Source organism: Phascolarctos cinereus, unplaced genomic scaffold, assembly GCF_003287225.1.
Source record: "Phascolarctos cinereus isolate Bilbo 61053 unplaced genomic scaffold, phaCin_HiC Scaffold_5;HRSCAF=322, whole genome shotgun sequence".
NCBI lineage: Eukaryota > Metazoa > Chordata > Mammalia > Diprotodontia > Phascolarctidae > Phascolarctos > Phascolarctos cinereus.
Genome location: NW_027555958.1, coordinates 34292039 through 34319462, shown reverse-complemented (window position 1 = coordinate 34319462; position 27424 = coordinate 34292039). Strand labels below are relative to the sequence as shown.

At 54.3% G+C, this 27424-nt stretch overlaps 5 protein-coding genes and 3 non-coding genes across 15 annotated transcripts in view; 5 read left to right on the top strand and 3 right to left on the bottom strand.

Annotated features, from left to right (window-relative positions):
* SUPT6H (SPT6 homolog, histone chaperone and transcription elongation factor) overlaps nt 1–2337 on the top strand; it is a 33423-nt gene extending 31086 nt beyond the window's left edge. The window contains 5 exon segments of the mRNA XM_020963190.2: nt 194–271; nt 387–553; nt 1112–1302; nt 1606–1633; nt 1635–2337. Coding sequence (XP_020818849.1) covers nt 194–271; nt 387–553; nt 1112–1302; nt 1606–1633; nt 1635–1793 — 623 coding nt within the window. The 3' untranslated portion in view covers nt 1794–2337.
* A 963-nt stretch (nt 2338–3300) lies between these two features.
* On the bottom strand, nt 3301–5636 carry PROCA1 (protein interacting with cyclin A1). Of its 2 annotated transcripts, none has more exons than XM_020963193.2 (4): nt 5314–5636; nt 4840–4972; nt 4386–4444; nt 3301–4194 (listed from the first exon to the last, which is right to left on the bottom strand). In XM_020963193.2, the coding sequence occupies exons 1-4, from the start codon at nt 5486–5488 to the stop codon at nt 3764–3766; spliced, it is 798 nt and encodes a 265-aa protein (XP_020818852.1). In that variant the 5' UTR covers nt 5489–5636; the 3' UTR covers nt 3301–3763. The 2 variants fall into 2 exon arrangements, with proteins under 2 accessions (XP_020818852.1, XP_020818851.1); XM_020963192.2 differs by having other exon boundaries at nt 3301–4301; nt 4386–4520; nt 5314–5635.
* Nucleotides 5637–9410: 3774 nt separating this feature from the next.
* RAB34 (RAB34, member RAS oncogene family) lies at nt 9411–17404 on the bottom strand. 7 transcript variants are annotated; one of them, XM_078154800.1, is made up of 11 exons: nt 17076–17404; nt 15318–15393; nt 14832–14923; nt 12968–13036; nt 12722–12823; nt 12176–12240; nt 11978–12029; nt 11668–11749; nt 11492–11582; nt 10954–11061; nt 9411–10476 (listed from the first exon to the last, which is right to left on the bottom strand). In XM_078154800.1, exons 2-11 carry the CDS (start codon nt 15369–15371, stop codon nt 10409–10411), a joined length of 783 nt encoding a protein of 260 aa, XP_078010926.1. In that variant the 5' UTR covers nt 15372–15393; nt 17076–17404; the 3' UTR covers nt 9411–10408. The 7 variants fall into 7 exon arrangements, with proteins under 7 accessions (XP_078010926.1, XP_020818956.1, XP_020818954.1 ...); XM_020963297.2 differs by lacking the exon at nt 17076–17404 and adding an exon at nt 16987–17075; XM_020963295.2 differs by lacking the exon at nt 17076–17404 and adding an exon at nt 16543–16944.
* A 1259-nt stretch (nt 17405–18663) lies between these two features.
* RPL23A (ribosomal protein L23a) lies at nt 18664–22513 on the top strand. The gene is made up of 5 exons (XM_020963300.2): nt 18664–18773; nt 20020–20203; nt 21464–21640; nt 22156–22225; nt 22450–22513. Exons 1-5 carry the CDS (start codon nt 18749–18751, stop codon nt 22462–22464), a joined length of 471 nt encoding a protein of 156 aa, XP_020818959.1. The 5' UTR covers nt 18664–18748; the 3' UTR covers nt 22465–22513.
* Nucleotides 19878–19944, top strand: LOC144458067 (small nucleolar RNA SNORD42). Its single transcript, XR_013487619.1, has one exon. It is a non-coding gene; the product is annotated as a small nucleolar RNA SNORD42 (small nucleolar RNA).
* Nucleotides 21190–21261, top strand: LOC144458081 (small nucleolar RNA Z17). Its single transcript, XR_013487633.1, has one exon. It is a non-coding gene; the product is annotated as a small nucleolar RNA Z17 (small nucleolar RNA).
* LOC144458066 (small nucleolar RNA SNORD42) lies at nt 22016–22081 on the top strand. Its single transcript, XR_013487618.1, has one exon. It is a non-coding gene; the product is annotated as a small nucleolar RNA SNORD42 (small nucleolar RNA).
* A 520-nt stretch (nt 22514–23033) lies between the features above and the next one.
* Nucleotides 23034–26682, bottom strand: TLCD1 (TLC domain containing 1). The gene is made up of 6 exons (XM_020963377.2): nt 26563–26682; nt 26199–26300; nt 25612–25851; nt 25208–25290; nt 25009–25091; nt 23034–23851 (listed from the first exon to the last, which is right to left on the bottom strand). Exons 3-6 carry the CDS (start codon nt 25800–25802, stop codon nt 23468–23470), a joined length of 741 nt encoding a protein of 246 aa, XP_020819036.1. The 5' UTR covers nt 25803–25851; nt 26199–26300; nt 26563–26682; the 3' UTR covers nt 23034–23467.
* Nucleotides 26683–27424: the final 742 nt, after the last annotated feature.

Here is a 27424-nt window from a genome sequence, read left to right as displayed (position 1 = left end):
CTGGCTAAGGGTCATCCCCACTCTCTGCACTAAGGCAGTGGCAGGCTTGGGTTATCAAGCCCTCAGACCCCCAGGGCTGGCCATGTGGGAAGAAGTGTTCTACTACACTGTCCCTGGACAGAATTCCCCCCAGGCCCCTGACCCAGCAGAAGCTCAGGAAGCTCCTTTTACTAAAACCCTGCCCTTCCTTCAGGCATTACGCCCAGCAGCAGCAGCAGGACAAGAACGCCAGCCTCCATCAATGCCACCCCTGCCAACATCAACCTCGCAGGTAAAAATGGCCCCAGAATTGGCTGCAGTGGCCGGGGCCAGGGTGGGGTGGCACCGAAGCATCTAGTCTTGCCTTAACCACACAATCCTGTCCGCTTCTCTCGTTGGTCTTGCAGATCTGACCAGAGCAGTGAATGCCTTGCCCCAGAACATGACCTCCCAGATGTTCAGTGCCATTGCTGCTGTGACTGGCCAAGGACAGAACCCCAATGCCACCCCGGCCCAGTGGGCCTCCAGTCAGTATGGCTATGGTGGCAGTGGGGGTGGAAGCAGTGCTTACCACGTAAGTGACTCAGGGAGGGGTTGGGGGAGGTGGGTCCAAGGCCCTATTAGGCAAACACCATTCATCTCCCCATGCCCACGTTGGCTCGTGTGGTCTTCATAGAGTTAGCATTTGTTGGTGACCAAGACAGGCACTCCTCCCAGGTGTTCTGTTCCTCACCATCCCCCTTGCCCAGCCCTTTTGGTGGGGAGGGGCTGCAGGGGAAGGGAGATTGTGACCTTCCTTGGGGGTACTTGGTGGTGAGAAGTCATAGAATCTCACTGTTCTCCTCTTCAGGGTCAGGCTCCAGGTAAGAGCCCAGGCCTGGTCTGGGATTTCATTGGGGTAGGGAGCTCCTGCAAGGGCTCTTGGTCAGCACCTTCTCTGCTATGTCTGGTCTTGGGGAGGTGCCTGGAATATCCAGAGGTTTATGGTTGTCCCCAGGGTCACCCAGCCAGGGTGGGTTAGAGGAGACACAGGACTGCCTCTCATATTTCCAGGCCTTACTCTCCAGTTTGTCCCTTTACTTAAGCTGTGCTATAATCACTGACGTTTCTGAATTCTTCTCTCTTTACCAAGGTGTTCCCAACCCCAGCCCAGCAGCCTGTGGCCACGCCACTGATGACACCCAGCTATTCATACACAACCCCCAGCCAGCCCATCACCACGCCCCAGTACCACCAGCTACAAGCCAACACCACCCCACAGTCCACCCAGGCCCAGGCCCAGCCCCAGCCCTCCTCCAGCTCCCGGCATCGACAGCAGCCAAAGTAAGTCTATTAGGAGGGGCCGGGAACTAGGACAAAGGCAACAAGGAAATGGCGGGTATCGTGTGAGGGTAGAAGGAACCTTCGATAAACAGATGCCCGAGGTTCTAGGCCTATAGACAAGACTTGAAGGGATTGGCGATGCCCCATGTGAGATCCAGGAGGGACAGATCAGGAGCTGTAGCCATCGGCAGTTCACCCCTGCTCTAGGGAGGAGTAGGTCACCCTGCCAGGGCCTTGACAATAATCAGAGAAACTGGGTGGCCCTAGAAGCAGCCCTAACCCTGCTTCTCTGTCTGCGTCCAGGTCCAACAGCCATGCCGCCATCGACTGGGGGGAAGATGGCAGAGCAGTGGCTCCAGGAGAAGGAGGCAGAGCGTCGGAAACAAAAACAGCGGCTAACGCCTCGCCCCTCGCCCAGCCCCATGATCGAAAGCACCCCCATGTCCATTGCCGGCGATGCCACACCGCTGCTGGATGAGATGGACCGCTAGGGAGCCAGCCCGGGACTCTGGTCACCTCCGGGGCTGAGCACGGCTGGGCCACGCCCTCCCTGAGAACTCGTTTTCTGTCCATTTGATGGCATGAAATGACATTTTCCATGCTGGTCAGCTCGGATGGGTGATGGGAACACGTCACCTGCATATACAAGTACAGGTGCTAGGTGGCAGCCCTCCCCATGCTGATGCCCCATCTTGGGCGGGGAAAAGAGGATGGGACTGGAGCAATCCTGCAGGCTTCTGTACCCGCCAACTCTGACTTTGGGTGCCACGCTCCGTCGAAGAGGACCCCCCCCCCCCAGTCTCCAGTTCTGCAGGAGATGCTATTTATTCAGGGGAGGGGGGGAGGGTTAGAGGAGGGCTGAGAGAGAGGCAAACAATCTGACATTGAAGCCAAAACCTGGGGTGGCGGCAGCTCGTCTGAACAGGAGCGTTGGGGCGATCCTTCCCTCCCAGCCCCGTCTGCCTCGCTGCTGCATGGCCACCCTCTCCTTGCAGCTTCGACCCTGTCCATTGGAATAAACAGTGTTTCTACAGAGCATTGGTGCGGGTGTTCTCTCTAGCTGCCAGGTTCCTCCAAAAACAACCATCCCTTGTGGCAGGAGGGAGGCTTTCACTGTCCGACACACACACACACATACTCTCTCACACACTCTCTCTGTCCTTTGTTCAGTTCAAGCAGCCCAGGTAAGTCAAGGAAAAGGCTGGACTCTTGAGGTTCCCGTGTTACTCCTGAGAAGTATTTTTCTTGGAACCCATGATGTAAAGCATCTCAGGCTGCTTTGTTCCTTTCTCCCTACCCTAGGGCAGCATCCTCTCCCCTCCCTCCATCCTAAGCACGTGCCACCGTTCTGTTCACCGAGTTTTTTCCCATGCCTCACCAAGGTCCTCTTCACACCCCTACCCCCACCTTATCAGTTCTTCTCAGTGTTACTGGTGAAACTGGTCTCCACAGCCACCCTGTGCATTTGGAGCTGCCCAGGCCCCAGTCCCAGCCCCCTCCCCTGTCACCACCAGCCCCAGCACCTCCTCCTCTTTTGTTCAAAGCTGCCTGGCCCCTGGGTGCCTCCTTTACAAGGGCTTCATCCCAGCTTTGTTAGAGGAGCCTGGGAAAATGGGCTGGCCCTTCCCCCTTTCCCTCTCCCACCCTGGGGCAGAGAAGAGCTCCAGGAGAGGAGGGGGAAAGGCAGGCTTAGGCAGCTCTTCTCCCAGAGACTACCCCCCTTCCGCCCTGGCCTTCGTGGGCAGGGGGAGGGGAGCCAGGCCATCCAGCTAATGAGTTAGCTGCTGGTCCTTTGAACACTTTATATGCAAGGCAAGAGATGTGCCAGGTCTAATGGCCAGCCCTGAGAGGCTCAGCTGCCCATTTCTGCCCGTCCTGCAGACTTCACCCATACCATCATCAGAATGGCTAGTGGTCATTGCCACCCAGCAGAGAGTCCTTACTGGGACTCTCTTCTTCCCTCAGGGTCAACTGATTGATACAGGCACAGAAAGAGCAGAAAGTGAAATGATTTTGTTTTAGCACTGTTGTCACACCAAGCAGTCAGTCCTGTCCCTCCCAAAGAGGAGCTCTGAACAGAGGCAGCCCCTCCGCCCCCCACTACCCCCTTTTCTCCCTTTGCTGTAGCAAAGCTGTATCTTCTGCTCTGGGCCATCTCTGGAAACAGCTGTGCCCTGTCAAAGAGCTGAGAGTTGACCTTCCCCTGCTACCCCCGTGAGCCAGAGGTGAGGGAATGAAGGCCACCACCCACCAGGGTAGAAGTCTTCCTGATGCCACTCACGCCCATCCCTCTTCACAGTTCCTCTAGTAGCTAACAGCCTTTGGATGGCAACCAGAAAACCCTGCTCGTGCCTCTGTGGCTGCAACCCTCTAAGTTCCTGGGCATCAGTGCCAGTGGAGAAGCAAGGGAAAGAGCCCACAAGGAGAGTGCCAGGCGCTGGATGCACCCCAACCCCCATCCTCAGCTGAGGCTTGGCCTCGACGAGGAGACAGCGCCCTTTCTGTGCTCTTTCTTCCTGCGATGCCCCTTCCTCCTGTCCTTCTTTGGCCAGGCCGTGGTCTTGACCTCTGTCTTTCTGGGAGTGGGTTCTGTCGGTTCCTCGGCTTTGGGTTCATCGTGAAGCAGGTCATTAAAACCATTGTCCTTGCCGCCCCAATCCAGGTCTGCTGCCTCATTGACCGTGGGTGCTGAGGTTTTGCTCTCTAGCTCCTTCACCAGCTGGGGCTCCGGGCCTGGAACTGGTGTTAGCAAAAGACCCTTCTTCCTCTTCCTCTTTCCCTTTTTCTTCCCCTTCATGGTGCCCTTACCATCCTGAGCTGCTGGCTGTACAGGAGAGTACTGGACCCTCCAGCTTTGGGTGGCAACCCCGAGGCCTGGAGTGGGAGTCCTGCCTAGAGGTGGGGAGGTGTGGGACAGAACGTTGATGAACTGTCCCCCAAACTCATAGAGCACAGGGTCATGGAGCACTGCCCGGGGCATGGGGCCGTAGCTTTTACACCTGCAAAGGACAGGGCACCTCAGTGTAGGGGAACGAGGAAGACCAGCATGCCCCTTTCCCCGCCTTTGCCCACCTACTACTCACCAGCCGTACCAGTAGCGCTCCACGCATTGCTCCTCATAGGTAAGCTCAAAGCAGGGCACCTGGATGACGTTGAAGAAGACTTGACCAATGGCTCGGGAGGCAGCATCATTCACCTGCTGCAGGCACTGCTTCAGCCTGCCAGACACCCAGCTCAGGCCTGTCCCCAGCCATGCCCCCCACCCCCCTGCTTCCAAGACCCAGACTGAGGAAGCCATTAGAGGGTTGGTCTCTGGTGCTGACTCCCCAGGCCAGTCCCTCCCCTTCATCCAGGTGGGCATAGCCAAGCGCATGGAGGCCAAACCTGGGATCCCAGAGCTGAGTAGATGAACCTGCCCTGAGGAGGATGGGTAGGGAGTCCTGCTCATTAGGGGACTAAACTCTGCCCTCCTCCTTCCCCAGGCTTTGTTGGCTAGAAAGTGGGAGGGGCGCTGAGCCCATGACCCCCGCCACTCACCTTGTGTCACAGTCACAATGGCTAATGGTGTGCCAGCGGAAGTTGTGATGGCCGTAGTTGACGGTGAAGGGGTGGATGACATGCTGACACTGGTCGTGGTCTCGACAGCATCTGTCTGTCTCCTCATACTCCCCTGGGTGGAGAAGGAGAGCCAGAGAGCTTAGTGGACCCAAATCACTGGGCCCTGCCTCCATTTCCTCCCCAAATCCATGCCTTCTCGTAGGTTTCCCCTGGCACCCATGAGGGGTGATTGTGCAATATCTCCAGACTCCTTAGGATGATGGCTGGAGATGCAGCTTTCAGCAGCTCCCGCTGTCCAGCTGCTGACCAAGTCGGTTATCTAGCCAACGTAGGTCCTTTGGGGCTGTCTCTGGGCCCAGCCTCCAGCCCTCAGGTGGGAGCTGGGAAGCCATCTCCTATTACCTTTGAGTGTGCTCTGCCTCCCCATCATAGCTCCTGCTCTGCCTCCCTCACCTAGCTGCTCGTAGCTCTCAGCATTGTTTCCTGCCCCACACCACAGTGTGCCTGGGTAAGTGAAGCCCCTCTTGACCCGATGGGGTGCAATCTCCAGGCTTCCTGGTCCGACAAGACCCCCAGCCACGGTGGTCAGCAGCAGTGGCAGCCCCAGCCAGCGGCCCTGGGAACTCATGGCCCGGTCAGTTCTGAATCTCCAAAGCAAGTCTCTCCTTCCCCCGCAGCCTCATACAGCTACCCAAGGCCACTGGGTGGCCTGATCTGCCCAGGGAGGGGCTAAGGCCCCCAGCCTACCCCTCCCCTCCTCCCTCTTCTCCCTTCTTCATACCCCGCCTTCTCTCCCTTTTCTTTCAACCCCTTTTACACCCCCACCTCCTGTCCCTTGCCGCTTTCTCCCATCTCACCCTCTCCCCTTCTCTTTTCTCCTTTGTCTGCCTTTCCCCTCCCCTCTCCCTCCTCCCTTTTGTTTCCTCCCTTCCTCATCTCCTTCCTTTCCCCCTTCTCCTTAGCTCTCCTCTTCTCTTTCTTGCCTTTCTCCCAGAGGCTTCAAATCTCCCTGGATCTTTCAACCTGTCTCTTCCCCCACCAAAGCTTGGCACCAGGGACTTCTCCTTCTCAGGCACAGGGGCCAAGTTTGGCTGATAAGCTTCAGGAAATCGTTTGGGAAATGGGCTAAGGAAAAGGAGATTCAGCATCACCCTGGCCCAGGTTTGGGCCAAGCCCTCCAGCCTCTGGTTAACACCCGAGCTGGCTGGACAGGAACAAGAAGGCAGCCCATCAGCTCCTCTCTGCTCGCTCTCTGGGCCAGAGGAAGAGCAGAACGCCATCCCTCTCATTCTGACCTCCAAACCGCTGGGCACATGATACAACTTAATTTCCTCTTCCTGGTCCAAGTCCATCTCCAGTTCCAACCAGACCATAGGAAAGACGAGAAGGAGTTAAATACTACCACCCCCTACTCTGGGCAGTCTGACTGCCAGTTGCCTCTGATCCCCTCCTCCTTCAAAGAGTGAGAAGGGGGGTGGGTCCTGCCCGGTTGCCATGGCAGCCTGGAATGGGGTGACGTTCCGCTGCCAGCCCTCTCCAAACAACCCATTGGGCCAGTGACATGGCCCTTTTTTCCAGCCTACCCTCCTCCCCATGGGAGCTGAGAAGGGAGGAGGGTCTTTTTTCCTCTCTGGGTGGGTGGAGAGACCTCATTCACACCACCAGCCGAGGGAATTAGCATAGAAGGAGGTCTTGAAGGGGCCTCATTAGTTCAAGTAGCTCAAAAGAACCTAGGAGGGGCAGGAGGGGGAGAGAAATGGCCCTCCTCCCCTTTCCACCGCTAACCCCCTGGCATCTCAAGCCTTCCCACCACCACGCCTTGCCCAGGCAAGTGTCACACACACACACACACACACACACACACACACACACACTCGCAGGAGCCCCACATCCTCCCCAGATTCTTTATTTAAGGGACGCCTCCTCCTTGGGTTCCAAGACTTGAATGGAGCTTCAGCATCACCATAGATCTGACCTTGCCCTTCTCTTTCCTGTGAACCTTTCTTGGTTCGTAGGTGGGCATAAAACCAAAGCATCTACAGAAAGGAGAGATTAGCTCACAGTCTCACTAGACAGGAGAACCGCCTCAGGGCCATGCAGACTCACCAAAAGAGGGGTTGTCTGGTGTTACTGCTGCGTCTAGGGGTCTCTGCCCAGCATTCATGTGAATTAAAATTAGAGGTTGTAAAAGAAGGGGGTGTGCAGCAAACCTCCTGAAAATACGAACTGAAGTCTAAAAATGGCAAAACCTGGGGCAGCTAGGTGGTGCAGGGGATAGAGCACTGGCCCTGAAGTCAGGAGTACCTGAGTTCAGATCCAGCCTCAGGCCAAATACTTGACACTTACTAGCTGTGTGACCCTGGATAAGTCACTTAACTCCACTGCCTAGCCAAAAAAAAAAAAAGATGGAAAGACAAGGCTGCAAATGTATATAATACAGAGGGCAATGGAGTATGAAGGGAAGGGCAAGGCGCCATGAGAAATCTGAGAAATCACTTTCACCTGGGGATGGGAAGAGGGCTTCATGGAAGAACCAGAACTACAAACAGGTCTTGGAGGGCCTCCAACAGGAGGACTGGGAGAGAACTGCAGGGAACGAATGTAGTAAAGGTAAGGAGAGGGGCAAGGAGGCCAAGAAGAGAGAACAGAGAGGTCTAGTGCCGCTAAAACGTTGATTGTGTGATGGAAAATAGTAAGCTGGAGTCAGAGCATGCAGGGCCTCGAATGCCAGAGACAGAATTGAAACATTATGGAGAAGGGACAAGCTGGAGGCAAGAAGACCAGCTAGGCTGTGAACAGATAGCTTCCCAAAGGGATCATGTGTGTATATTGGGATGGATGGAAGGGACAGCAGATTGCATAACTCCTGGAGCATCCGGCATTACACTAAAGGAAATGATGAACGAGGAAACGGACAAAAACTAAGCAAGAAGGACTGAGGTTAGATCCCAGGCAGAGATGACGGGGTTCTTCGAGGGCATTTACATATAAGGAAGTGAAGGCCAAGCGGTTCATAACTTGTCCAAAGTTACACAGGAAGTGGCCAGGCCAGGATTCAAACCCAGATTCCCACTGTGTACCATGCATCCCATCAGGGGAAGAGCAAGACATTGGAATGAGAGAGGAGTCCTTCCCCGACAGGCCAGCAGGGGGAGCACTGGCCTGGGAGGCAAGCGCACGGGATGCATATCTGGGCTTGATGACTTTCTGCCCCGTGAACACGACCACAAGGTTGGATCGGCCCTCCCGGGGATACCCCGCTGCTATGTATGCCGTCGGCCAAGGAGGTCCATGACCTGCCCCACGTAGAGCCGCCACACTCAGCCTTCTTTACAGGAGCGAAGAACTGGAAACAAAGTGGGTGCTCATGGACTGGGGAACGGCCAAATAAGCATATCGATGAGACAGAAGTCATGGCACCATAAGGAATTATAAATATCCGAAATTAAGAGAAACTTGGTTAGATCTGTATGAACCAACAGAGCAAAGCAGAAAACCGTAGAATGATCCATACAGTAAAATAAAACACCAGGGACGTCAGACCTCAGATCGGCACAATAGCCAATCTTGACTCTTTGACTCTGGGGGACAGGCAAGGAAACAGTCCCCTCTGGGCAGAGAGGTGGTGGACTACAGGTGCAGAATAGCGTTTGCTCCATCAGACACAATCAGTGTCCGTTTGTTTTGCTCAACTGTATTTCACGAACCCACACCGCCCCCCCAAAGCAGGATGGGCTGGACGACTCCCCACCCAAGTACCTGCTGAGCCCCCAACACTGAATCTATGTCAAGTCCTGCAAATCCCACACAAACACGTGGGTGATAGGGAGGAACAGAACTAAGGATGTAACGTATGGGGAGGAGGCAGGGCCAAATGAAGGCACTGAGGCTGGGGACTAGACACTGTGTGGAGAGACTCCTGGACCGAGGGGGTCAGGAGGGCCAGATTCTAGTCTGCCTTTGCCACCGATTCAGTATGACCTTGGGTAGGTCATTTCTCCTCTGGGCTTGTCTCTTCCTCTATAAAATAAGGCCAGGTGGGGAGGGAGACTGATCTCTAGGGCCCCTCCTAGCTCTGAGATTCTGAAGTCAGATGTGACGAGAGGCTTGAGGCATGATGTAGGGAATTAAGTTCTCCCAGTCTGGCCAACCTCTGCCTTTGAGGATGGGGGGGTGGGAGGAGTGTGTAAGGCACCTGTCAAAGCTATCAAGGTAGGAAAGCAATGGACCCAAAGCCATCTTACATAATATCTGTGACCCTAGAAACAAGGGCTAGAGATAGTCCCTTAACAGTGTAGGAGAGATAGGTTTGGGCTGAATGGGACCTAAATCCGTGACCCTATCTCCAAGACATCTCCAGCAAAACAAACACCTGGGGGCAGCAAGGTGGTGCAGTGGATAGAGCTCTGCCTTTGGAGTCAGGAAGATGTGAGTTCAAATCCGGCCTCAGACACTCGACACTTACTAGTTGTGTCGACCCTGGGCAAGTCACTTAACCCCAGTTGCCTCACCAAAAAAAAAAAAAGGAAAAAAAAACACCTGATAAACTCTCCCAGGAGCTCAAGACCACTTGTTGTGCCTTGAAGTGTAATTTTTGAAAAGCAGGGACAGAGCAAAGCTTAACCCAGAGGAATAGCTCCCTAATGATAAGAGTTTCCAGCATCAGTAATGGACCTGGGGAGATATTCTGAGACAGGGATTAATGCCCAGGACCCCTCAGAACACTCCTCCTGGACGGCTGCCTATTCCACCTTAGGGGATGTCGGCATGAGATCTAGAACAGCTGCTCCCCCTCCGGCACCCTCCACCCCACTCCAGTCAGCACCATGTGTGCCACCCAGACCGCCCTGGGAGACTGCCTGCTCAGAACGCCCTCACTGCCAAGGTCAGAGCACATACTGCGAGGGTAGCTATCTCCTTCAAGGCACTCAGTGTTTGCCCGGTGACCTCACTCAGCTCCCTCCTATCCAGCCCCAGTAAAGGGGCAAGCTTGTGCCGCGGATCCCTAGAACTCTCAGTGTCCACAGCCTTGTGACTCCGTCATTCGCCCCCTCCCCCAGGACACCACTTCCAAGCGAGACTATTGTGTAAGGCACAGCGGGATGGAGCAGCAGGGGGGTCCCCGTGCCCCCTGGGGCCCAACAGGCAGAGCAGAGCTCTAGGGGCCCTCCAGGCCCTTTTCTGCCCCACTGTCCTGGTCATCTTCCCCAAGTCCCCATGGAGAACCTTAAAAAAGAGAGATCCAGGGGGCAACTAGGTGGCACAGTGGATAGAGCACCAGCCCTGAAGTCAGGAGGACCTGAGTTCAAATCCAGCCTCAGACCAAACACTTGACATTAGCTGTGTGACTCTGGGCAAGTCACTTAACCCCAATAGCCTAAAAAAAAAACAGTCTTTGGTGTGGTGCCATGGGGAAGAAGGGCACCCGCTGCCCTTATGAGAAGAGCTCTTTGGTCTGGAAAAACAGTTCAGTGCAAATGTCTATGGGCCCAACTCTGGGGAGAGGTGTGGCATCCACGGGCAGTGCCAGGAGCTGGGGGCGGCACTCTCACTGGCAGCACTTGGGTCTCTTCTTGCTGGTCGTCAGGTAGAGGTTACTGTCATTGCTGCTGATTCCTAAGTGAGGAGAAGGGAAGGAGGTCTAGTGAGCCAGGGCCCCTGAAGGACTCTCCTTCCACCTCCCCTCTCACCCAGCAGGCATTTTTCAGAGTTTTGGGCATCTTTAGAGGTCCTGCCTATAAGATTATATGCCTAGATTATTATATCACATCATATCATGTCATATCATATTATATTATACCATACTATACTACATTATGCTATATTGTTATATTATACTATACTATATTATACTTTACTATACTATACTACATTATGCTATATTGTTATATTATACTATCCTATATTATACTTTACTATACTATACTACATTATGCTATATTGTTATATTATACTATCCTATATTATACTTTACTATACTATACTACATTATGCTATATTGTTATATTATCCTATCCTATCCTATCCTATATTATTCTGTATACCAGCCCTTTGATCAATAGGGGATGCAATGTTGCTGTCCAAAGCACTCACGGATAATGTCTCCTATACGCCGGGCATCCGTCTTCTCGAGTTCAGCCAGCACATTGGCCTCAAATGTTAGTGCTGCCACCCGGAAGAAGAACTCACGCACATTCTCACCTGGCATGGGGAGCAGGCACTCAGAAATGGGCACTAGAGTCCCAGGGAGAGCAGAAACCAGGGGTGGGCAGGTCATGGTAAGGAATTCAGGGGAGGGGGAGCAGGAGATGATACAGACTTCGGACATCAAGGTCCCCACGGTTGGGCACAAGACACAGCAGCAGACAAGGGCAAGAAGGTACACGTAGGCTTCTGGAGTGTGGGCCAGGTGGACACCAAGGGGGGGAGGAGGAGGGTGACATCAGGGGCACCTAGGGCAGACATTGAGAGGCACCCAACAGGACAGATACAGACACAGAATGGGAAGGTGGGCCGTGAGGTGGATGAGCGCTGCAGGGAAGAGGCTGGGGACCTCACAGGGGACTGAGGGGGAGACCAGAGACCCAAGGCAGATGTGGCTGCAGCACAGGACGCTGTGCCCACAGCTCACCTGTGAGAGATGAGACAGCCCAGTACTCGGCCTTCATTTCCTGGGCCATCTTGACAGCATCCTTCTCCATCAACACATACTGAGCTGGAGTCTAAGGAGAGAAGATTAGCAAGGGCTTGGGACCAGGTTCCCACCTCCAGGTCCCTGATGGCTCCCAGCCGCTCCATCATACTCACACTCAAGTCCTTCTTGGAGCCCACGAGGAAGAGAAGCACATTGGAGGGGTCATTCTCCTTCAGTGCATCAGCCAGCCACTGTCTGGTGGCAGGAAGGAAAAGCTGAGACTTCCCTCCCCTCCCACACTCCCCACAACCTTGTTCCTCACGCTCATTCATTCCCTTCTCTGACCACCCTCCAGACACTCACTGACCAAGAGCCCTCTCACCTTCCACCCCTCTCCCTGACCCCTAGGCACTCCCTCATCCTCTCCTGCCTCTCCTCACCATCCCAGCCCCTCCCTCTCCACCCTTCCCCCCAGCACTGTACTTGGTATGTTCCAAGGAGGCCACATCATTCAGGTTGAACACAATGATGATGGCTAGGGGAGGGAGATAAACAGTTTAGTTAAAAAAAAAATTAGGGAGGACTCTGTTCCCCCCCTGAGTTCTACCCATTCAGGCTCCCTGGTCACACCTGTGTCCTACCCCAACCCACCTCGTATCTTTAAGCACTGCCTCCCCTTACCTTGGGCTCCACGGTAGTAAGTAGAAGCGATGCATTTGAACCTCTCCTGACCGGCAGTGTCCCAGCTGGGAGAGAGGATGCTGCATGGGTATGGGGCACTGAGGAGCTAGATGGGCATGGGGCACAGGACGTTAAGGGCACAGGAAGTGGGCTCAGGACGTCAGGGACAAGGGGAGACTTATATGGGGCCCTGGGGCAGAGAGAGACAGGTACAGAGCACTAAGGATGCAGAGGTAGGGGGTACAGAGTACTGGGGAAATAGAGAGGTGGGTCCAGAGCACTGGACGCAGGAAGGTAAGTTGAGGAGTGCAATGAAGTGGGCATGGTGGTCATTAGGCAGAATGGGGAGATATGAATGGGTTACCAGGGGCATCAGGGGCCATGGAAGTAGGTGCAGGCATGAGGGGGCATGAGGAAGGAGAAGATCAGGCACTAGGGGGCCAGGTGACCTCCAGGGTCTACATTGCTTATTATGATGAGGACAGACCGGGCTTCTGGGACAGGGCTTCAGACACCTTAGCATCAGAGAGGGGAGAATGCACTCACAGCTGTAGGCTGAAGGGGACTCCCAGCACCTCAAACCTCTCCATCTCGAAATCCACCCCAATGGTAGCCTTGTAATTCTTGTCAAAAGTGTCTTTGCAAAACCTGAAAGGAAGGAGAAGAAAGCTGGGGAAGTGAGGTCTTGCCTAGAGCCAGCCTCCTCTTCCCACCCCAATCTCTCCCATTCCTATACTATTCACACAACCCATCTACTCATTCTTAATTCTGCCAGCTCCCCCCACTTCTCACCTGTTAATGAGGCAGGTCTTCCCCACAGACAGGTCCCCCACAACAATGACCTTGGAGATCTTAAACCTACTGAGAGGAAGAAGAAGGTTAGCACCTAACACTACTTCCTGCTCCTCCAGATATAGTCTTATCCACTCTGTTTCCTAAGGGGGGGAAGGGAGAGGGGAACTGGTCAGAGGGAAGAAGGAATTTATGGCTGGAGCCCAAGCCAAGCATATCGTGGAAGCCAGGCCTCCCAGGTCTCCCTGCCCAGGCTGGGGGTGGAGGGTGGGGAGGCAGTGATCCTTGCACAGTGAATAGTGAAGGGGATGGGGCAGAGGATAGGCCTCAGTGAGTGGACTGACCCCTTCTTATTACCCCCCCACACACACACAGTAACACTCCCTGAAGTAACACAGTTAGGGGACACAGTTTCAGGCTCACAGCCCCCTTCTGAGATTATTCACCCTCCTCCTCAATAATTGCCAAGATAAGGTCACTCCTCAGCCACAGAGGTAATTTTAGTGAGAAATTAAAATTGTATGTACTACAATGTGTCTTCATACGTGTCTGAGTGTGTGTGTCAGAGTTCAGTCTATGTATGTCTATGGATTGCGGTAGTGATTTGTATATGTGGTGTTACGATTAATGATGGTAACTCCCATGGATTCAATGACCGTTTCTATGCAGATGAACCTCAGATCTATTTGTCCAGCCCTAACTTCTCTCCTGACCTCCATTCTCACATCTCCAACTCTCTATTGGACATCTCAAACCAGAGGTCCCATAGACACCTTACACTCCCCATGTCCAAAAACTGAACTCTTATTATCTTTCCCCTAAAACCCGTCTTCACTTCCCTATTATTGTCTAGGACAATACTATCGTCTCCCTCAAACAGACTTGCAATGTAGGTGTCACCGTCAATGTCTCCTCTCTCTCACCTGCCCATGTCCAATCGTGTCAGTCCTCCTCTCTACCTTCATGATATCTCTTGCATAGAGATGTGCTCTGGACACTACCCCAGTAATGCAAGCACTCACCACCTCCCATCTGGACTATTGCAACAGCCTGCTGATTGGTCCCCCTGCCTCCAGTCCATCCTCCACTTAGCTGTCAAAGTCATCTTCCCAAAGGGTGGGCCTGACCGTGTTATCCCCATATTCCATAAACTCCAGTGGTTCCCTATCATCTACCGGATCAAATATCAAATCCTTTGCTTGGCTTGTAAAGTCTTTTATAACTTGTTCCCTCTAACTTTCTAGTCTTCTTACACCTTACTCCATCACCCCATTCACCTCACCCACCCCACCCCACTCTCACAAACACCACACACTCAGTGATCCACTCACAGTGGTTGTTCCCTGCACAGGATACACTATGCCCCCAATCTGCCCATTGTCACTGGCTGTCCCACATACCCGGAACTCTCTCCCTCCTTATCTCTGCCTCCTGGCCTCCCTGGCATCCAAGTCCCGGCTTTACAAATATTATTTCAGGTGATCCTCACAACAGCCCTGAGAGCTAGGTGCTATTCTTATCTTCATTTAGTTAAGGAAACAGAGGCAAACAGGGATTAAGTGACTTGCTCAAGGCCATACAGCTAATAAATGTCTGAGGCTAGATTTGAACTCAGGTCTTCCTGACTCCAGACACAAAGCTCTATCCATTTTGCCACCTAGTTTTTTTGTTGGACATTCAATGTTTTTGTTTGATTCAGACCCTAGGCCTGTTTTCATCCCTTTTTGAATCACCACTGACCTCCTGCCCACCCCTTAGCACTATGTTCAGCCCCACTATTGCGCTCAGACCTTCTTACACCCCTTCGCCCTGTGCCCATACCTGACCTCCACACTCATCCCTTCCTTCAGTGCCCATCACTCACCCCACCGTGCCGGTCCTCTGCTCCTGACACGCACCGCTGACTCGAGGGTGGAAGGTTCTGTTGGAGTGCAGGGCAGCCTCTTTCCTCATGCACTGAAAGAGGTGTGGAGGGGGATGGGGAGGGAGAGAAGAAGCTGGGAGGAGGACCACACCCCACTCTGCCCCGCCCCCGCAGAGCAGCCAGTCTGGACCACCCCGAAGCAGCCTAAAGAGAGAGCCACAGGGGCAGGCCGGCTGGTAACTTCGCTCCAGAGGCAGCCCCACCCGAAAGATCGACCTTATAATAACACAGCTGGGGAACCAAGGAGTGGTCGATCTTTCCCTCCCCTCCCACACACTCCCAATTCCACCAGAGGAGCTCTGAAATCCAGAATAGAGTGGTGAGGCAGGAGCTCTTTCTCTCCCTTCGTCCCCACCGTACCACATTCAACCTGTATCCCGACCAAGCCAAGAGGGGCAGTGACAGAGAGGGTCCGTGGGTACTCACCTGGGGCAGTTCGGCCAGGACACGGTCCCTCCGCACTGGAGCCAGGATGTTCATCCTCTCTCCTTGGAGCCACAGACTAGAGAGATGGTGGGGGGGAAGAGAGGTCTGACCAGTGGGACGGGGATCAGGCGAGGCAGCCCCTCGGGTCTCACCATCACCCCCCCTCCCCACGCAGACTCCTGGTCCAGTGCACCAATTGTGTCTAGCCTACAGGTATCCTCGTTCTTGCGGGTGGGGGAAGCCCCAAGACAATAACCTGGGAGTTCCCTGAGAACCGACCCTCTCAACCTAGGGAGCCAAACAGAATCCACCATAGCAGGGATTTGGGGAGGACCCTTCCAAAACGCAAGAGTGGAAGAGATCTCTCATCCCAACTATGACAAAGAAACTGTCTTAGAAAGTAAGCTTCCTGAGGGCAGGGACCGTTTCAGTCTTTGTTTTTGTATCCCCAACACCTAGCAAATGCCCGACACTGGGCAGGAACTATTTTGATAAATGCTTGTTGACTCCTGGAGGAGGAGGAGACCATGAAATCCAAGCATGAGGGAACTTTCCAAAACTCTGGGGTGGGGGAAGAGGCAAGGATCAGAAGAATCCAGGAGAACAGCCCTACCGCTCCGGGTCGTCGTGGGCACCCAAGAGGGAGGGAGCTGGGCAGGGAGGGAACTAAGGCACAGTCTGAGGATCCCAGATCTAGCTGGAAGGGACATTAGAAGTCATCTAGTCCAATTCCTCCCCATTTTATAGATGAGAAAAGCTGGGCGGGGGTAGGGGGTAGATTTAGAGATTTGCCTAAAGTCACTTTAGTGTCAGAGTCGGGACTTGAACCTAGGTCCTGTGCTTCCAAATTCTGGGCTTTCTTTCCTTCGATACACTGCGCGCTGCTAACCATCTCCGCAGTGCTCGCTCTGTAACCCGATCCCCGGAAATTCCAGAACAGAACGGCGCCCCCCACCCCCACTCCTCCTGTGCTGGACTGGGATTCTCGGGCTGCTTCACTGAGGGGGCTACTGGGCTACCCCACTTACCGAGATCTCCTCGCGTGGGTCAGGGTATCTCCCGGGGTCCGTGGCCACCTACAGCTGATCCCCCTTCGTGCCCGCTGCCCATCTACACTGGGCCACACCTATACACCCATGGCCAGGCCATGCCCGCCAGAACTAGATGCGGGTCGTGCCCTCGGACCACGTACACATTCCTCATGTGGATCGGTGGGGACCCTTACCTTCTTACCAAGAGAGAGCGGAGCCACGGGCTAGGCCGGGATCGTTTCGTTGAGAGAGAATGAAGAAACTTGCCAGAGCAGGCGGGTCGGGGAGGGGAGGAGGGGACAAGGGAAAAGGGAGGAAAGGAGAGAGGGAGGAAAGGAGGGAGGAGAGAGAGGGGCGCACAGAGCCGAGGGGCGGCGCCTCCTTCTTCTCCAACTCCCCCGGCGTGAGTCACATAGTCTGCCAGACGCCTCTCCCCTCCCCCCTTCCCCCTGGCTGGGGGCTGGGGTGGGAGGTGGGTACAGCCAGTCCCCTGACTCTGGACCACGAGGGACTCAGGGCCGATGATGCGAGCCAACAGCCACGATGACCCTTGGTGTGAGTGTGTATGCGTGTGTGTACCAGCTCTGTACCCTGGCATAATGATACCCTCTTCTCCATATGTTAACCTCTACCCTTACCTCCAGCCCCATCACCCTTTTTTGGCAGGTTGATGTCTCAGAGCCCATGGAAGAAGAACTTTTTGAAGTCTGAACAACTTAGAACTTACATTTCCTCTCTGTCCTGTGAAAGACACGCCCCGCCCCCCAAACGCAGCTCTCTAAGGCTGGAGGGTAGACACAAGTTTCCCCTTTATTATCCGGTTCCATGGGAAGAGAAGGACTTAGTGGAGGAGTGCCGGTACACGAATCAGCCCCTCAGCTTCTCTTCTTTTTGAGGAAGCCAGAGATGTGGGGAGATAACTCCTTTGCATACGCCTTCCCCTGTCTCCCCACTCCCCCTTTCCAAGCTAGGCTCCCGCTACGTACTGAGCTATCCTTCCAGTATTTTCCAAGGGATTTTCCAAGGCCCTACCGGTACTGGAAAGTGATGGAATTGGGAGATAGTCCGGGCAGGAACAGTGGGGGAAATTAGTATCCAAAGGACTGGGGGGGAAAGGCCAGCTTAGAATGAGCCAGTGTCTAAACGCTGGGGAAGGTTATGTGAAGAGAATGATTCACAGGAACGACCTGGAATTCCTGGGAGGAACTGGAGCATTGCACCAGCATTTTGACAGTTTACCGGATTAGGGACGTGTCCTAAGAGCAAACTGTCAGAGTATCCACCGAGGCAAGGCCTCTCAGCCTCTCCCCGCCCCCCCCCCGCCCCCCCCCCCCCCCCCCCCCCCCCCCCGCCTGTACATTTCTGTTGCTATGTCACACAAACTATGACTTTAAGCGAGTTAGTTCCCTTCTTTGGGTCTAAGTCACTTCGATTGTAAAGTGGAACGGAGTTGACTGAAAAAAAGGTCTTTTGCCCTCTGACATGCTGATTGCAGCATTTCTGCCCAGAGTTCTATGTCTCTCCCACCTGGCTGCATCTACAATCTCTGTCACTTTCCAGCCCTTTCTACTCTCCATTTTCATTTTTTTAATATTATTCCATGTAATTCAACATTTTTTTAAACGACTACTAAGTATAAAGCACGTAAATGAGAGGCAGGGCTGCGCTGGCCAAGAACGCTGGGTGGTAGAGTCACTGGACCTGGGGTAGAATTCTTGGTCGGCCACTTACAACCTGGCTGACCTTGGTCAAGTCACTCTGAACCTGATTCTCAGCTGTAAAGGTGAGGGACATTGAACTAGATCACCTTTAAGGTCCCTCAGGAACTGGTTGGTTTTTTGTTTGTTTGTTTTGGTTTGGTTTTTTTGTCTTTATATCTACGTTACCTGGCACAGGGTACAAACTTAATAAATGCTTGTCGATTGGCTACCTGATCCTGCAGGGTAGTTTAACAAGAGGAAAGGGTCTCTGCCCTCACAGATCTAGGCTCAGATCCCTTCACATTCTCCCACCTCGTATGCCCATAGTCTCCCCGCCTTCTACGTTGCGCGCCTTGATAAAGCTAGTAAGCAAAGTAGCTCAGAACTGAGCTCCCGAAAACAGCACCTAGGTTCCAAACAGCCACGTGTCTGCAACAAACTACATTTCCCATGAAGCCTCGGGATGGATTGGCGCATGCTTAATTCGGCGCTCCTTCTTCCGGGACCGGGGTAGAGTTTGAACTACTAATCCCGAAAGCCCCTGCGTCGGATTTTCCCCACCACCGCCATAATCAAGATCCCCTTAGTCTCGGACTCTTTCCCGTAGTTCTCTTCGGAGGCCTTGAAGCTTCGCGAGGTTTGAGCGAGAGTTAGCTCTATAAGCCCGTGAGAAGCACCGCGGAAGACCCTTTCCCCCAAGATGGCGCCGAAGGCCAAGAAGGAAGGTAGGTGAGGGGGCCCAGGCCAGGGGAGAGGCCGGGGCGGCGACGGCCGTAGGGGCCAGGCAGCCCGGCGGGGGCCGGGGAAGCTGTGTCCGCGCGCGCCCTGGCCCTGCTGGAGGCACTGACGCCGAGGTCGCCCTCAGGCGGACCACGTGGGCCAGGCCCGACTCAAGCCCGGCTGTCTCCTGCCCCAGCGTCCGGGGACCCGCGGCCCTGCCCGTACGAGGACGTGTCCTCCCCGCCCCTGGCTCTCTCTCACTGCGCCGGCCTACTCGGGGCTTTGCGCGGGCGCCCGTCCCTCCGGGCCCCTCTTTTCCCCCGCGGATCCCGGCCCGCCTGGCGGGCAGAGCAGAGCGCCGAACTCGATTCCAGACCCTGGGAGCGACTTGGGGAAGACCGAGCCCCGGCGAGTTGTGTCAGATGACAGGGGTCGGATGAGAGCCCCTTCTTGGTGTGAGGGTCCGACTTTTCCCTGTTGTGCGCTTAGCACGGCCCCCTGGCACGGTGGTGCTCAGTCGTGTCCGACCCCGTGGGCCATTCGTGGCACCCCACGAAAACCGCAGGTTTTCCTGGCAGAGACACGGCAGTAACTTGCTATGCCCTTCTCCAGTTCATTTTACAGATGAGAGCGCTGAGCAAACAGCATTAAGTGACTTGCCCAGGGTCACACAGCTAGTAAATGTCTGAGGCAAGATTTGAATTATGGGCTTCCACTGAGCCACCTAGCTGCCTCCCCCTTCCCTTCCTGTAGTAGGCTTTTAACAAACGTTTAATTAACTGACCCGAAATTTGATAAAGCAGGTGGACTCCTTCGAAGAATGAGGTTTTTAAAGGAATAAAACAAAACCCATGGAAGCACAAAGAAAACCACTATATTTTTTTAAAAATACAGCTGTTTAGAGCTTAGGAAATGCATTTTTGGAACCCAAGTGGAGAACCCCCTGGGCATTTTGATCCCTGAGGCCCCTTCCATAGTAAATGCCCAGACAGGATATGAGCTGTTTGGGGGCAGGAAGTGTTCCTGTGCCTCTCACCTAGTAGTTTAAAGATTGATTCCATAATTCTGTACCCAGACCCAGAGGATTTCACCGTAAGACATTTAGCCTCATGCCAATGATGGATACCTAGATTTTCCTGAGAATAATGATGTTGTCAAAGGAACCACTGATGGCATTGGGGTGGTTGGGAGCAGCTCCTCGTTGACCAGGAGAATCTTGTGGACTGATTACTTTTTCTCTCTGTCCCCAAGTGGTTGTCCCCCCCAAGACAGAAGCTAAGTCCAAGGCCTTAAAAGCCAAGAAGGCAGTGCTGAAGGGTGTTCACAGCCACAAGAAGAAGAAGATCCGAACGTCTCCCACATTCCGGCGACCCAAGACACTAAGACTTCGCCGGCAGCCCAAATACCCCAGGAAAAGTGCCCCTCGGAGGAACAAGTAGGACTTCATTGCTCTGGGGTCTTGTGGGTCCCCGGGAGGACTTGTAGCTACAGGGCAAACGTGTCTGGAGCTTGTGGGGAGGGGGTGTTTGCTCAGGACCTCCCCCCCCCCCCCCGGCCTTTCCTGCCTCATCTTTTGAGTTCCTGAGTGGGCTGGTCCTCCTAGAAAGATCAATACCACTTGATAATAAGCAGGGCAGCACTTAGACATTCTAACAGAGGAACATAAACCACTTAGAGCATTAAGAAATTTATGAGGAGCTGAGAATTCATGCAGTTGATTCCAGGGTAGTGAAGGCATCCAGTGGGAAGAGGATGAGTGTAGGGGTGGTTGAAGCTATGGGTAGGAGTGGAGCCTTCGATTTAATTCATTTGGACCAATCAGGCTTTGGGAGTGGAGAGAGCATGTCCATACACTTCCCTCCAAGTCCCCAGGTATCTTTCTCTTTGTAAGATGGCTGGAATTCGAGACAGCAGTACAAAGGGTGGAGGCTTTGAAAATAGTTGTGCTCATGGTTTGAGATTTGTCATGGGTGAAGAAAGTGGGAATGGACGCCAGTACTGCAGCCTCACTTCTGTGTGTGGACCCATTGGAGCCAAATAGAGTGGGAAGTATACGAACTAGGTCCCTTTACTGGTTTGGAGTTTAGGAAGCGCCTGACCCAGAAATGTTGTCAGTTCTGCCCTTGTCTTAGATGTTCCAGAGGGGGCCAGTCTCCCCAGTTACCTGAGCCACTTTCTTCTACGCCCACTTCCACATTTCTCCCTTGGCAACATAAGAAGGGTATACCTTTTCTTTAAAGGACTGTTGTGAGGATCAGTTTTCCCCATAGAAGGAAGCCAGTTTTCCAGATGTTGGAAGTGTTTTGTCTTTGTGTCCACCATTCCTTTTCCATAGTAAGTGCTGGTTGAATGAGTGTGAAATGAAAGGAACTTCCCAGTAGGATTGTGGTTCCTCCTCAGGCTAAGCTGTCTAGCTTTCAGGGTGCAGATGATGACACCCAAAGCGACCAAAGTCTGAGTAAAGTGATTGGCAACCTCAGTGTCTGATGCACCCTGCTTTCCCTGCAGCCTTAACAGTGAAAGGAGCAAGCTACCTCAGTGATGCTTTGGACCATTTTATCCACAAGGAAAAGAAAATGGTGATAGGAGGAACATTTTTATTTCAAAGTAAAAAATTTGGTTCTGTTGATAAAAAGCATCCCTGGTTCTTGTAATGTTAGGGGCCTGTTGATGTGCCTCCCCTTTTCCCTCCCAGGCTTGACCACTATGCCATCATTAAGTTTCCCTTGACCACTGAGTCCGCCATGAAGAAGATTGAGGACAACAACACACTGGTTTTCATTGTGGACGTCAAGGCCAACAAGCATCAGATCAAGCAGGCCGTCAAGAAGCTCTATGACATTGACGTGGCCAAGGTCAACACGCTGATTCGGTGAGCGAGGGCTCCTCCCGGGGCGGGATCCCCAGCGCAGGTGGCACTTCGTCCACATGACAGCTCGGGGGGCCAAAGGAAAAGGTGGGTGGGCCCTGAAACTTATCAATTCATCTTACCCATGTGACAGTCTCAAGCCCACACTGAGGTCGAGAGACAGGTTTGGGGTGGGGAAGCATCCTGCAGTCCAACATAAGTATGCTTTGGCCTGACTGCTGGTGAGATTTTATTGCCTTTTCCCTGGGTCCTGACCTGTGCCTTGGCACTTGGAACAAGGATGAAATTCTCCAGTGAAGAAAGGACAGGGAAATGATCTAATCTGGAACTAGAGCTGTAAACTGAGACCTTGTGTCTTGGGACCTGTTCCCAGTGCTTGTGCAAATGATGGAAAATACCATTTCACAGAGAAAAGTGATGCTAACAAAGGAACCACTGATGCACGACATAAGGAAAAGGGTAGAGACTTTGGGAGAGGTGCTACATTCTGTGTGCTAAGGTCACCTTTTCTGTCCTAGGCCTGATGGAGAGAAGAAGGCCTATGTCCGACTTGCTCCAGACTATGATGCTTTAGATGTTGCCAACAAAGTGAGTATTGAAGGTGGCCACCTTCTCCTTGGGTGACCGAAGCCTGAGCCTCAGTGAAGACTCTGGGTGGCTGATGCACCCAGTGACCACCTAGGCTGCAGGGATGGGTTGCCCTTTGGCGGGAGCATCCTGGCCCAGCCACCTGCTTTTCTTGCCCCCTTCTGTCTAGCCTGTTCCCAGCCCTCCTGAGCTCTTTGGTAATACTGTTGCCTTTTGCTTTTCAGATTGGAATCATCTAAACTGTGTCCAGCTGTCCCACTCCACCTACAATAAAAGTTTTCCAGTATATTCATGCTTGTCATCTCTGGGGGGGGGGTCCCCATGGGTGGCCTTTCTGGCAGGTTACCCAGCCTCCCTAGACCATTTCCTCACTTTCACAGGGAAAGGTCTGGACAAGGTTATGCTTCTCAAAGAAATTGCCATCACTGTTCTCTTCACTTTGTGGCCCTGCAAGTTGTCCCCTTTCCCTAGGGCTCAAGCCATCATACTCTGGTTGCTTAAACAGTACCCTCTCAGTGCCTGACAACTGTTTACTCCCAGGAGGGTAACAGTGGGGGAAGGGAAGGAGCCATAGCTACTCTGTGTCCAAAGGGAGAGAAAAAAAAAGGAGCCCTGGGCCAGAGCCAAGGGAAGGAGGAGGAGGGAACAGGCATTAGGGCCAAGAGCAGGGAAAGGCTTGATGGGCCTGGTGCTTCTTTGTCCACAAGACTGCCTTCAGAGGGCTCAGTACTGAAATCTTGTGGGCTTCAGTTTTGTTTTCCCCCCATCTCTAGGAACGTGGGGAGGAGAAATCAAGACCCTTTGGTAGTGCGAGGTTAACTGTTCCTTTATGTTCCCAAGTATAACTACTGACCTCTAGCTTCCAAGCAAGTAGTTGAATAAGTTGGTGGGTGGTAACAGGGTAGTAAAACCTGTATTTCTTGTGTTGTTAGGGGGAGTTTTAAAATTAGCCCTATATATGGGTTACAGAGCATTTTACGTGATCCTTGTTCTGGACAGATGTTTCCTTCCATCTGGCTTTACCAAGAGTCTTCCCCCAAAGCTGCCATACCCAAAGGAGCCGGCTTCCCTTGACCATAGAAAGGATTTCCAAATAGTGTGCTGTGGGATTTTTTGGCTTTTTTTTTTTAGTGTCTTCAATAGTACATCTATGTTGGTAGAGAAATAGCTGCCTGTACCAGGAGAGGTACTAGGCCACAGGGATATAGTAAGTCCCCAAAGTTATCAAAGGACAAAGCAGATCTATTCAGTCAGAAACTTGTCTTTGTTATGCCGAAGGGAAGCTCTCTCTGGGCAGAAGTCTGAGCGAAGGAGGCGGGAGAAGTAGATGAGAATCATAAGATCCACCAGCAACAGGATGCTGAGCAGAAAGGCACCCTCTGTCCTCTCCCCCAGGTACCGAAGGAAAAAGCTGGTGAGGTAGGCCTGGGGGGCCAGGCGAAAGAGGAAGTACATGACCAAATTGATGTACTTATTGACCCGGTAGAAAAGGCAGTCCTGATGGTTACTGAGCTTCATCATCATTCTCATCGTGAGGAAGATGTTGCTGACTTCCACAAACAGAGTCATGACCCCACCGGCCACAAAGCTCCCCTTAAAGATGCCCGAGGCAAAGGCGGCAATAGCCTGGAGGAGAGATGGCAACGGAGGGTCCAGGGTCAGCCAACCCTGACTGATACCCTGGGGGCCAAGCATTGAGTCTTACAAGTAAATTCAGAAGGTGTTCAGCCCAGGTGCTACAAAAGCTAGAGGGCCCCTGATCTAGAGAGAGATAGGGGTTTCCCTGAGATGGTCCCCTATTTCCTCCCAAAGAGTCATCCTACTGCAGAACTCTTTAACCTGGGATCTTATATACACTTTGGTAACCACATTTCAATACAACTAGTTGGCTTCCTTTCCTATTTATTTTGTATTTAAAAACTTAAGTAGGGGTATCCCCAGGTCAGGGACTGACCTTCTTTGTAGAGAGACCTTTCCAGATTTCCAGTTCAGGCTGACAGATGTCTCTTAGGCCAGCTCTTTGAGATATTGCTTTCACGTACATTAGCCTTCTACCCTAGTCTTCTCTCAGGGCAGAGGAAGCTGGTAGACCCAGTCTGACGGCCACAGTGGGCAAGGCAGACATGTGGGAACAAGGCAGACATGTGGGAACATGCAGGCAATGCTCAGGGACTGCCCGGCCCAGATTCTTGTCATGGGCTTCCAGACTACTGCTACTCCTGGGTCACCTGTCCCCTTCCCATGTCGTTTTTTTTGTTTTGTAAGTAAGTGTCAAGTGTTTGGTCTGAGGCTGTATTTGAACTCAGGTCCTACCGACCAGAGCCTGTGCTCTATCCACTTTGCCACCTAGCTGTCTCCACCCCCTAGTTTTGAGCAGCCTTTAGGGAATAGGACTGCAGTTTCTTAAGCCTCCTTGCACACATGATTTGTGTTCCTTGCAATTTGTGGAATCAGCCTTGGCTAGAGGTTCCTTCTCAAATCTCAGTTCCAGAATTATAAAATGTGTCAAATTCAATGCCCAAATGTCTCTTGTACTTTATGCAGGGGGTATTCTGTGCCTCTTGCCCTGCTGGAGCAACTGTCCAAGAGCCCCTTCCAGGTGGAAGTATTCTGTAGCCCAGTGCACTTGGGGAAAAGGGAGAATGGAACAGTCTGTTCCTACCACAGGGCTGGGAAGATAAAATCCTACCCCACCCTCCAGGAGGGGGATAAGAAGAAATGAATTTGATAAGTGCTGACTCCCGGGTTTCTACCACATCTCCATCCCCATGCCTCTAGCTCACCAAGACATGGTGGACCAAGTATTCCCAAGACGCCTGGGCCTGCTTGCTTGCCACGATGTCCACTGTGTCATGGATGAAATAGCCTGGAGAAGACAGGAAGCAAGTAAGGCCATGGCTCAGCTGGCCAGAAAAGGGGTCTTGGGGGCCCTCATTTACATACATGCATCCCCACCCGCCAGAACCCCCAGCTACCACCTACCCGTAGAGAAGCAAACGAGCAAATAGCCAGAGACCGAGGAGGCCGTCTCAAGCTCCACCAGCATCTCCGGGGTCCGCCAGACGCTGTGGGAAAAGGGGAGGAGGGAAAGAGTGGGCAGATGGGGAGATCCCTCATCACTCCACCGGCCCCGAGAGCCTGGCTCCCAAGTGGGGGAGGGGGGGGTGTTCCGAGAGGCCAGCCCTCCCGATTGGCCGCAAAGGAAGGGACTGGGTGGGGCCAGACGCTGGGCGGAGCCTGGCCGCCGTCCAGGTACCTCCGGTTTCCCAGGTGAGAGTTCCCCCTCTCCCACTTTCCGCCCCCCGCCCGGCTCTCGGTTGGCCGGGATTCCAAAGCGGGAATCAGGTGAGGCTGCCGCGCGCAGCCCGCGCCCCCTCCTCACTCACCAGAGCAGAGCCCAGAGGCCGGACACAATGGAGTGGGCCAAGGAGACTAGCAGGTTGTGCCAGCGCCAGGTGCGCAGGGGGTCGCCCCGCACGTGGACGGGCAGGGGCAGCCGGCTCAGCAGCAGCAGCGCGGCGCGGAAGGTCAGCGTGGTGGCCAGCAGCAGCAGCGCGGGGGGCAGGGGCACGGGCATGAGGTCGCGCTGGGACGCCGCTCCCGGCGCCGCTCCCGATGCGCCGCGTCTGTCGGGGCCAGCTCTCGGACTGTCAGCGGCAGCCGGCCCCTCTGTCCGGCTCCCCGCCGGCCGGCCCCTCCCCGCGGCGCCTCTGCCCCCGCCCCCTCCGCCCGCGAGGCGCTCCGCCCACCGCCTCGGCCTCCGCCTCCTCCTCTTCCCCCCCCCTCCTCGGCCAGGCCGGGGGCTTCCGCGCCCATCCCTCCCCGGGCAGCCTCCCGGCCGGGGCTTCGAAGGGAGCCACGGAGGGCCGGCCCGCCCCCCGGCCCGCACGTAAACCAACTTTCCCAAGTTGTCCGGAGAAGGTCTGGAGCGGGGAAGGGGCGCCTGCCTCCCGCCCCGTCCAGGCGTGCTCACCTGCGGAGCTCCCGGAGTCGGGGAGACGGGTATTTCGGCCAGGGGTGGCTACCGGTGCCTGCGGACGGAGTGTCCGGTAGCGGGAGCGAGAACTGCTGCCGCCTGGAGTGGGAAGCTTGTGAGCGGGCGTAGGGGACAGCCAGGGATTCTTTCCGGCTTCCCTCCGCCCTCTCCCCTAGCCCCCTCCCCCAGCCTCATTAACCCGGAGCGTCCCCGGGCGAGTTCCCTCCTGCCCCGGCTTCCCCCGCCTACAGCCCGACGCCACGCCGGGGAAGGGAAGGGGCCGGGCGCTCCTGCTCCGCGCCCCATCCCTGGCCCCGGGGCCCCACGCCCACCCTCCGGCCTCTCCGGCCCTTGGAGTGACCTTCGCTTTCCCCAGGCCGGCGGAGCTCTGTCCCGCCCCGTCGGACCCCATGGCAGGCGTTTGTCCCCGCCGGCTCGGGTTAGCCCTCCCTCTTTGGGGTGCTCCGCCCCGCCCCGCTCGTGTCCTGGGACCCAGATGTCCGGAGCAGCTGCCGACCTGAGCCACTAGGTGTCAGTGTGGCTGCACAGTGGAGCCCCCAGCCCCCTATGTCCAGCCCCAGCCAGAGGAGGCGAGGGGGCGTGCGCGCGTGCGTGAGTGTGCGTGTGCGCGCTTGTGAGCTGGAGGCACACACAGTGTGATGGAGGCGGTGCATTTAGTAAGTGCCTGCTGTGTGCTACGCACGTGACAAATACGATCTCATTTGGGTGGGAGCTCAGGGCTCCATCGAGGTGTCCCCCAAATTCAGTGCCTAAACCGTTGCTAGATGCTCACTTTCCTCAACTGTAAAAAATGGCAGCGTCCATAATTTCCCACTTCAGTTGCAGTTTAAGATTTGCAAAGCTAGTGTCCCTGTTATTAGCCCCATTTTACAGATGCAGACATTGAGGCCCAGAGAGGCCCAGGGACTTGCCCCAGTTTGCAGAGCTGGGATTCAAACGGTCTGGATACCAAGTCCAGTGTTCTTGGTGGTCTAAAAGACTGGGTCAGACTGATCCGTGGGAGGCAGATGGGTCAGAGGGCCTGACTGGGCCTTCCAAGCTCCAGCTCGGTGGTCCTCAGAAGCTCTCTGGGTCCCAACGGTCTAGGATACTGAGGGGCCCCTCACTCCTGTATCACTGGGAGAAGAGAGGGCCAGCGCCCCGGCTTGCTCTCCCTGTAAGCCTCTGCTCACACTTGAATGTCCCCGAGGCCCCCTCCTGCT